Source organism: Eulemur rufifrons, chromosome 16, assembly GCF_041146395.1.
Source record: "Eulemur rufifrons isolate Redbay chromosome 16, OSU_ERuf_1, whole genome shotgun sequence".
In the NCBI taxonomy this organism is placed as follows: Eukaryota; Metazoa; Chordata; class Mammalia; order Primates; family Lemuridae; genus Eulemur; species Eulemur rufifrons.
The window spans coordinates 41,074,155-41,083,471 of record NC_090998.1 but is presented as its reverse complement, the minus strand read 5'-3'; the positions used below and the strand labels follow the sequence as shown (position 1 = coordinate 41,083,471).

The 9,317-nt window shown below is 58.1% G+C and overlaps 1 protein-coding gene across 1 annotated transcript; it reads left to right on the top strand.

Moving 5' to 3' along the window:
- On the top strand, positions 1-8,996 carry KRT71 (keratin 71). The gene is made up of 9 exons (XM_069491750.1): positions 1-503; positions 2,795-3,009; positions 3,681-3,741; positions 4,258-4,353; positions 4,688-4,852; positions 5,028-5,153; positions 6,513-6,733; positions 7,409-7,443; positions 8,199-8,996. The coding sequence occupies exons 1-9, from the start codon at positions 66-68 to the stop codon at positions 8,408-8,410; spliced, it is 1,569 nt and encodes a 522-aa protein (XP_069347851.1). The 5' UTR covers positions 1-65; the 3' UTR covers positions 8,411-8,996.
- The last annotated feature ends 321 nt before the right edge of the window (positions 8,997-9,317 follow it).

Below are 9,317 nucleotides of genomic sequence, written 5' to 3'. Positions count from 1 at the left end.
CCAGCAAAGCGTTGTGGATTTTGCCTTCCTCCCTCCTGCGTCTGAGCTCCATCTCCACCAGCAACATGAGCCGCCAATTCACCTGCAAGTCGGGAGCTGCCACCAAGGGGGGCTTCAGCGGCTACTCGGCAGTGCTCTCAGGGGGTGGCTCGTCCTCCTACCGGGCAGGGGGCAAAGGGGGCTTCAGCAGCAGGAGCCTCTTCAGCCTGGGGGGCGCACGGAACATCTCCTTCAACGTGGCCAGTGGCAGCGGGAAGAATGGAGGTTATGGGTTTGGCCGGGGCCGGGCCAGTGGCTTTGCTGGCAGCATGTTTGGCAGTGTGGCTCTAGGGCCTGTGTGCCCCACTGTGTGCCCACCTGGAGGCATCCACCAGGTCACCGTCAATGAGAGCCTCCTGGCCCCCCTCAATGTGGAGCTGGACCCCGAGATCCAGAAGGTGCGCGCCCAGGAACGGGAGCAGATCAAGGCTCTGAACAACAAGTTCGCTTCCTTCATCGACAAGGTGGGTCTGTTAGGACCTGAGGAACCTGCAACAGCCCTTCTCTTCTCTTCTTGGAACATGAGATTTTGTTACAGCAGGAGGGATTGAGGTTAGACATGCAGAGGCACTTACTGTGGACAAGGCAGGTACATTGCATCATAAGGATAACTTGTACAAGATTCTCTGTGTTGTCTTTCCAGAGGGAAAACAGAGATAGGTCAGTTTCTATCAGCAGAGGCTTATCATGGGTAACAACAGGAGGTTCAAGGGGAAGAGACCTGGTCTTTAATCTCAAGGGTGAGCTTGGTGCCACTGCTAAGCCTAAGGGCCGCTCGGGCTGTACGCAGGAAAGGCCTGTGAGAGAGAATCTGCCCTAGAGTGACCAGGGAGCCTGTCCCCCTCCCGTGGCACACTGATCTTGTCTACTTGTCACTTGATGGATGGATCCGGAGCATCAGTGTGTGGTCACCTCAAGCCCTTTGGATTCTCGATGTCTCTGCCACAGGCATTTGTCCCAGTCTGAGGACTTTGGCGAGAGGCAGAACGGGGCAGAGGGGCAGAGGTCTCTGTCGTGCTCTGGAGTCCTCACTGACCAGGGGCATGGCTTTGGGAAAGTTAATTGTCCTGACTGTGCCTCCATTTCCTCATCTTTAACGTGGAGATAATAACCTACCCTTGGGTTGTTGTTAGATTTGTCAGAGAAAATGAGTTTGAAGATCTTGTTGCAGGCTTGGCACATACTAAGCACTCCAGAAATGGTGGCTGTCATTACTCTTAGTTCTTATCTCTACTGAGGAGAGGAATCAAAGGTCTCTAGAGACCTAGAGACGATCCAATCCAGATAGGCCCCCGACTTGTAGATAAGAAGTGATTACCCCTATTTTATGAGTCAGTAAAGGCATGGAGGTAAGTGCCATGCCCAAAGCCATTTGGGGGAAGGGGAAGGCGAGGCTGGACCCTCAGCCTCCTGCCTCCAGCCCAGAGAGGGAGACGAGAGGGCTGTGTTGGCTCCATGGCCATCGGGCACCAAGGACAGGTCAACCTAGGACAAAGCCTAGGGCTGAAACGGTCACGTGGCCATCAGAGCTGAGCCTGCCCCTGCGGCTCTGGACTTCCTGCTTGGAGGAGTCCCGACTGCTAGGGCTGGCCCGGCAGCCGCTTACTCTTCTAAGCCTTTTCACATCTGGAAGATCACGGCATTCTGAGGATTGGGGTCTGGGGAATGGAGTGGACTGACCCTTGGCCAGGCTGGTCAAGCCCTGTGGAGGGTGAAGTCCGGAGACATGGAAGAAAGATCAATGTGAAGACAGTCACATCTTGTTCACAAAGGGGATCGGCCCGGAGGTGGGGCAAGGAGGCTCAAAGGCCTGGACAGTTTCCCGACAATTTTAGTCTCTGGAGGGGTACAATCCCCTACTTCAGGCAGCCAGAGAAGGTGGGTCAGTCCTGTCCACAATCCAGATGTGCCCAGGCATGCAGATGTGTCTTGTGGTGTCTCAGATGTAGGGCCTATTCTGTGGTTACTGCTCAGCCTCACGGATATACGTGAAAAATTCAGGATTGGTTAAACCAAACCAGATGCAGGATGATCTGCTAGAGACAAACTGTTTGGAGGATAATCTATCTCACACATTGAATCCCAGTTTTCCCATGTCCTGTGTTTCTGAGACAGGTGTATGGAGACCACCTCCCTCTGGTCCATTTCCTGGCCCAGTGAGGGGCCACATGGGAGGGGGCTTTCGACTGTCCACCTTGCTCCATGTGCCATGCTTGTTCTCGGGAACATGGTTCTGGGGAGCAGGACTGAGGGGAGAGGGGAGAGGCTGTAGGCAAAGATGGAGTCGGGTCCTGATGCAGGAATTTAAAATAGCTGGGAGCCCTTGGACCAAGCCTCACGGAGCTTGACATTGGCATGACATTGACAAGTCATGAAATGAAGAGCAGACTTCCGTCTTCAGAATGGTCAACTTTTCCACAAAGATGGACCCAGCCTGGCCTCTGTCCTGGTATTTTCAGGCATGCCCATGCCCTGAGCTGGGCCTTGGTGGGCTCTGGGTGACTGGATGCGTGGGTTTCAGAACCACACGTCTGGGTTCCATTTTGGGCTCAGGCACTTATTAAACTTTTGTGCCTTGGAAGGAGGCTAAGCTTCTCTGTGCCTCAGTTTTCTCTCCACTGCACAGGGGTAATGATTCCCCCACCCCATGCAGCTGTAGTGACGGATAAAGGAGAAAATGCACGTAGAGTACTTTGCACAGTGCCCTGTGAGAGGCAGGTGTGGGGGCTCAACAGTTCTGGGCTTTGGATGCCAGGTGCGGTTCCTGGAGCAGCAGAACCAGGTGCTGGAGACCAAGTGGGAGCTGCTGCAGCAGCTGGACCTGAACAACTGCAAGAACAACCTGGAGCCCATCCTCGAGGGCTACATCAGCAACCTGCGCAAGCAGCTGGAGACGCTGTCCGGCGACAGGGTGAGGCTGGACTCGGAGCTGAGGAACGTGCGGGACGTGGTGGAGGACAACAAGAAGAGGTGAGTGGGAGGGGATGCCCTGTAACTGGACAGCTGCCCCTGTCCCTCTGAGGACCCTGGCCGTTTACCCTAGCTTATGCTTTTTGGAGGTGGGGGCAGTGTTCCTGGTCATACTGTGTAGAATCACCCCAACAAAACTCCGGAACTTGCTCCCTGCTCCTTCCACCTCTTGCCTGGCACTTAGGACAGATGTCCAGTCAGCTGGGCAGTGGTCAGAGGGTGATCTGTGGCTCTAGGGCAAGGGAAACCTTGGGTAAACCACTCACGTTCTCCCGGAGCTTCTGTGTCCTCAGGTTCAGGACAGCTACCCCCAGACTGTTAGGAGGGTAACAGAGGACATGCATGTAGGAGCACTTTGTCATGTGCAAGGCTTTATTCAAATTTGGGGGAGCAGCTCCCTTCTTGCTTCCTCTGACAGTTCCCACAGGGCATTCGCTCCACATGCTCCTTCCTCATTTTCCAAGCTGGATCTACAGCAACTGCCTTCTTCCAAACTTGGCAGTCCCCTCCTCCAGGGAGCCTTCCTTGCCTGGCTATCCCTCTGGCTCTGTACTCTGCGGCCCCCAGCACCTGTGCCCTCTGACTGGCACACCGCTCCTCGCTCAGGGTCTTCCCTGGGCAGACAAGGCTCTCGGTGAGATTGCTAACCGACATGCCCTGGCTTCCCGCAGGTTTGAGGATGAAATCAACAAGCGGACGGCTGCCGAGAATGAGTTTGTGCTGCTCAAGAAGGTGAGGGACAGCAGGACCTGAGTCCTGGGGCTGGCCTGGGGCCCAACCTGCCAGTGCACTCTGCTACCCACCCCAGAGTGGACTGACTCAGAGACAGGGGCTGATGGCAGAGAAAAACCATGAGGAAAGACTTGCCAGAAAAAGGAATGAGAAGGCAGGGAGGATGCTGGCGAGAGGACGCCCCCCTGAGTGTTTGACGTGGGCATGGTTTGTCCCCGGAGAAGAATAACAGAGGATAACACAAAGGGGCTCCCCTGCAGCCAGAGGCTCCCCTGCTCGGGCATCACAGGGAAGCCCCTGGCAGCGGCCTGGCTGGGGTGCCCTCCTGAGAGGGGCACCTCACTCCTGCCGAGGGAGCAGATTCTCAGAATGGGGTGGGGATGGGCCTTGTGCTCCTCCGTGAGCCACGCGGAGAAAACAGAGTGACCACTCCCCCAGGCTGGGCACCCAGGCCGGGGTGGGCGCTGCCTTCCTGGCTGCACCAGCGGTGACCGGGCACTGCTGGGCATCTTTCAGGATGTGGATGCGGCTTATGCCAATAAGGTGGAGCTGCAGGCCAAGGTGGACTCCATGGAGAATGAGATCAAGTTCCTCAGGTGTCTCTTTGAAGCCGTAAGTCTGTGTGCCCACTCCGTTCTCCTCCAGTGGGTGAAACTCTGTTCTAGGGGCCAGGAGAACCACAGGGACCCCAGTCACGCGTCTCCCACTTCAGCCGAGAGGCTCCTCAGTCCTCACCTCTGAGTGGGAGGGAGCGGGCCAGGCCCGCGCTCCATGGTGGTGGGAATCTGGCAGGGGCCCCAAAGGGAACTTGCTTTGCTCAGGGAGGTGCAGTCTTGGGTTCTGGGCCCCGAAGTTGGCATTACCAGAATTTGCTCACCTTGCTCGGGGGAGGTTGTTGGCCTCCAACAGTGGTCAAGCGGAGACGCCATGCCCATTTCCCCTGCAGGAGATCGCTCAGATCCAGTCCCACATCAGTGACATGTCCGTCATCCTGTCCATGGACAACAACCGCAACCTGGACCTGGACAGCATCATTGACGAGGTCCGTGCCCAGTACGAGGACATCGCCTTGAAGAGCAAGGCCGAGGCCGAGGCGCTGTACCAGACCAAGGTGGGCTGGGCTGGGGCCGGGCCAGGGAGGGGGATGCCAGCAGGCACCGGGCTGGGCCTGACTGTGCACAGAACAGAGGCAGTGTCCAGGCACGTGTCCACGGTGCCCTGACCCCGGGATAGCATGTACTCCCATGACACACTCATTCATGGCTCTGCGCTCGGGGGCTCTCCAGTTCCAGGAGCTGCAGCTGGCCGCTGGCCGACATGGGGACGACCTCAAAAACACCAAGAACGAAATCTCAGAGCTCACCCGGCTCATCCAGAGAATCCGCTCAGAGATTGAGAACGTGAAGAAGCAGGTAAGAGCACCGTGGCCTGTGGCCAGTGGCCACGCACAGGTGAGCACGAGCAGAGGGGAGACGAGTTGCTGAGAACACTGGCCTCCCAAATCTCTGCCCAGGAGAAGCGAGGAGGCTGGTGAGGCCACTGCTTCCAACACCTGGAGCAGGACGTCTCTGGGGCGCCTCATCCCTACTCACTCCAAGACCTCTGCCTTGAAGCTCCCTCCCCAGGAAGCCTCCTCGGCACTGGGCTGGGCCCTTGCCCTGGCATTGTGTCCTCTTGCCACCTGTGCTCCTCTGGCCTTGTCACACTTTCTGTCATTGCCCAACGCTTGCCTCCCCGCCTCCCATCAGACGGGAAGGAGGCAGGGAGCAGGCTGCTCTGTGGCCTGTTGTTTCCCCAGCGTCTCGCAGTGTCTGGCGCGGAGCTGCGGCTGAATACACGTTTGTGGAGTTAAGGATTGAGAAGGAGGGATGGCCTCGGGGACACCCATTAAAGTGCCATATTAAGGACTTACTAGGGGTCGCCCCCAGGAACGTAGAGCGCAGCCTGGCTGCAGGAGGTGGGAACACGAGAGATACTTTATCTTAACAATAGCAGCAGTGCCTGTCAGTTTATCACACTCAACCCTCACAAAGCCCCCGAGAGGCAGTGGTTGCCATCCCCGTTGTTACAGATGAGGAAACTGAGGCTCAGGGAGGATAAGGGCTGGTAAGTGGCAGAGCTGTGGTCTGAACCAAGGCTTCCTGACTCCTAGTGCAGTGCTCTCTCCAGTCTCCCGGGGGCTCTAACACTGAGTAGCCCTGGGATCTTGGACAAGCTCCCCGCGCTCACTTGGCAGGTGCCGTGAGGACGGAATGAGCTAAGGTGCGTACACAGCACGTACAGTGCCCAGCGTAGTGCTGGGTACAGTAAGCCTCAGTGAGTAACAGCTGCTCCGGGGGAGTCTCCTTCCCTGTGGTCCACGCACCTGCGCAGCCGCTGTCACTGCGCCTATCACGCCACATTCCGACGATCTCTCCTCCTAGGCCTGAACCAGCTCGAGAGCAGAAAGCCAGTCTTCCTCCCGTTCATTCTGTGCCCTCAGTGCAGTGTGGCTGGGTAATTTCTGTTCCCTGAACTGAAGTGGGCTCAGTTGTGTGGTCTCAGGAGGGCAGGGCTGCGTGGCTCCCGTCACCACACGTCTAAACACGAGAGCGGAGCTAGAGCTAGGGAGGGACTCGCCAGCCCCAAGGGCTCTGACTGCAGGCCAAGTGTGGCGGCGAGTGGGGCGGAGGCAGGCCGTCTGCCCCGGCTCTGCGGACCAGAAGGGATTTGGATGTGGACGACTCTGACTGCCCCTTCTAGTTTTCTGCCCTCCCTGATTCCTTGTTTAGGCGTCCAACCTGGAGACGGCCATCGCCGATGCCGAGCAGCGGGGAGACAACGCCCTGAAGGACGCCCGGGCCAAGCTGGACGAGCTGGAGGCCGCCCTGCACCAGGCCAAGGAGGAGCTGGCGCGGATGCTGCGCGAGTACCAGGAGCTCCTGAGCCTGAAGCTGGCCCTGGACATGGAGATCGCCACCTACAGGAAGCTGCTGGAGAGCGAGGAGTGCAGGTGGGCGGGGCGTGCCCTGGCAGGAGGGCCCCCGAGGGTTTAGGAAGAACCAAAGGAGAAGGCCTAACACATCCCACTCCAGATGAGAGGAGTTCTAGGGGCATGACGGGTGGTGATGATAGAAACAATGGTAGTACTAAGTAACAGCACCCATGAGTGGATGTGAGTATCCACCCATAACATACCACGAGTGCTTGCTGCACGGCGGGCACTGTGGACGGGGGCGGGGGGGGGGGTTGCTGTGTGGTTTAGCTCATCCTTCTTGAACTTACTAGGAACCTCCCACTGTCTGCTCTCCCCAAACCCCATTACTCTATTCTGCTTCCTTGTTCCCTCCTCCTGACCTGTCCGGGAGCAGCATGGGCTGGTCAGGGTGCCGGGACAGCCAGTGCTCCAGGGCACAGGAAGGAGGTGTGTGGGCCTGACCCCTGGGAGGAGGGTGCACTGGCCCCACATGTGCCCCTCTTGCAAACTATTGTTTGATGAGGTTGTCGCCTTGATACCCCAAAGATTCAGGAGGTCCCCAAAGCTTCTCAGGCTCTACTTGCATCCAAGAAACCCTGGAATTTCCAGGTGCCTGCTGGGTTCAGACACCCACATCAGGCCAGTGGGGGCAGTGGCTTGAAGAGGCCGTGGCTGGCTGATGGCTCTTTCTCACTTTGTTCCTCTCAACAGGATGTCAGGAGAATTCCCCTCCCCTGTCAGCATCTGTAAGTACTTGCACACTTTGACCTAGAACTGTAGAATCTGTGTGTAGGCAAGGAATCTAAGTACCAGAAAGGGAAAAGCTGTGTCCGAGATCGCAAAGCCAATGACACAGCCATGGCCGGAAAGGAGGTCTAACTCCCAGCCCGGGCCTCCTCCCTCTGTGTTCTCGGGACATGGCAGCTAGGAAAAGCTATTGCCACAGGAATGGGGAAACAAAGGTCTCATTGCTGGAACACGATGTCTGTACGAGGCTCAGGGAGACAGGTTTGCAAGTTGCCATCAGACGGGGCTGGGAAATTAGAGGGGCCTGCGGGAATTAGAGAATGAGGAGCCTCAGAGGTCGGGCTGGCAGTACTGGATCTCTGCGTTTCTCAGCAGGACTAAAAGAGTTAAACCAAAACTTTGGGAAGATGCCATTTGTGGGACAGCCAGTGGGAGGGAGAGGTTAGAGGCTGGGAAGTATAGCGAAGAGGCTAATGGAAGGGGCCGTGGGTCGTGTCCAAGAGGACAGGTGGGTGCATAGGTACCTGTACCAAGGAGATACCTCTGAGCATTAATGGGGTCAGACTCAGCCAGACCAGGTACAAGCTGAGCAAGCCAAGGACAGGACACAGGAGATGCTCCCCAGGGGAGGGAGCGGCTGTGACCGGGCCCCCCACCCACCCCACTGCTCCAAGAAGAGCCCCATCTGCCCTGGGGAGAGGCGGCCTCCCCCAGCTCTGCCTGGGCAGCTGTTGACCTGGCACCTCCTCTGCAGCCATCATCAGCAGCACCAGCGGCAGCAGCGGCTACGGCTTCCGGCCCAGCACGGTCAGCGGTGGCTACGTGGCCAGCAGCAGCAGCTGCATCTCTGGAGTGTGCAGTGTCCGTGGTGGGGAGGGCAGGAGCCGGGGCAGTGCCAGCGACTACAAGGATACCCTGGGGAAGGGCTCCAGCCTGAGTGCCCCCTCCAAGAAAGCCAGTCGGTAGAGAGGGCTGCACCGAGGCCCTCCCCCCGTGCCCCGGCTCTGGCTCCCACTCTGTGCCCCGCCCGCAGCCCACTGTCAGCTCCCCCTCCACCCTGCTGGTCCTGCTCCCACACGCCTGCACTGGCCTTGGCCACCCGCTCTCCCAGCCTGTATCTTCCTGACCTGGACAGGCCTGATGCCCAAGCTTGGTGAAACTCCTCCCTGCACACTCTGGTCAGTCACTCCTTGGCTGTGGTCCCAGCCACACCACAGCCGTGTTCCTGGCTCCCAGCCTCCCTCCTCTGCCCGGCCTCTGGCTCAGCGCTCACTACTCTGCCTGGCTCCCGGGGCCTTTGTCTCGGCACCTGCCTGTGCTGGGAGCTGGCTCCGCGTGCAAGAAAAGGATGACCGAAGGACAAACAACCGAGCGTGGCCCAGTCCCCATCCTACCCTGGCTCAGTCTCACAGCTCATTCTGAGGGGGACCAAGCACAAGTCAAGGTCTCTCTCTTCACTCTCCTGCACCCACAAGCAGAGAAGAGACACTGCTCACTTCTCCCTTGTTCTTCAAGGTCCCCCCTGTTGCATCCTCAATAAACAGCACGATCTGATGGCCTGGTCTCTGAGTCGTCCACGTGTGCACATGTACCTCCATCCAGATGCGTAAGTGTGCACACACACACGGACACACACAGACACACACGTGAACACACGCAGCACAGACACAGACACACATAAGTACACCCCTGTGCATCACCCACGAGGCCCGTATTTCCGTGTTAAACTTCTCTGTAGAGCAGAAGAGCAAACTCCCAGCGCACACGAGGAAGCGGGGTGGGAGACTGCAGGGCATGGGATGTGGAGCAGAGCCTGCGGGGGAGGCAGGAGGAGGGGCGGGGAGAGAGGAAAGGACACGCACAGAGAGGCTGG

Coding starts and splice junctions, on each gene's coding strand:
- KRT71 (XM_069491750.1), top strand. CDS start 66: ATGAGCCGCCAATTCACCTGCAAGTCGGGAGCTGCCACCAAGGGGGGC. Junction 504..2,794: donor TCGCTTCCTTCATCGACAAG/GTGGGTCTGTTA, acceptor TTTGGATGCCAG/GTGCGGTTCCTGGAGCAGCA. Junction 4,853..5,027: donor AGGCGCTGTACCAGACCAAG/GTGGGCTGGGCT, acceptor GGGGCTCTCCAG/TTCCAGGAGCTGCAGCTGGC.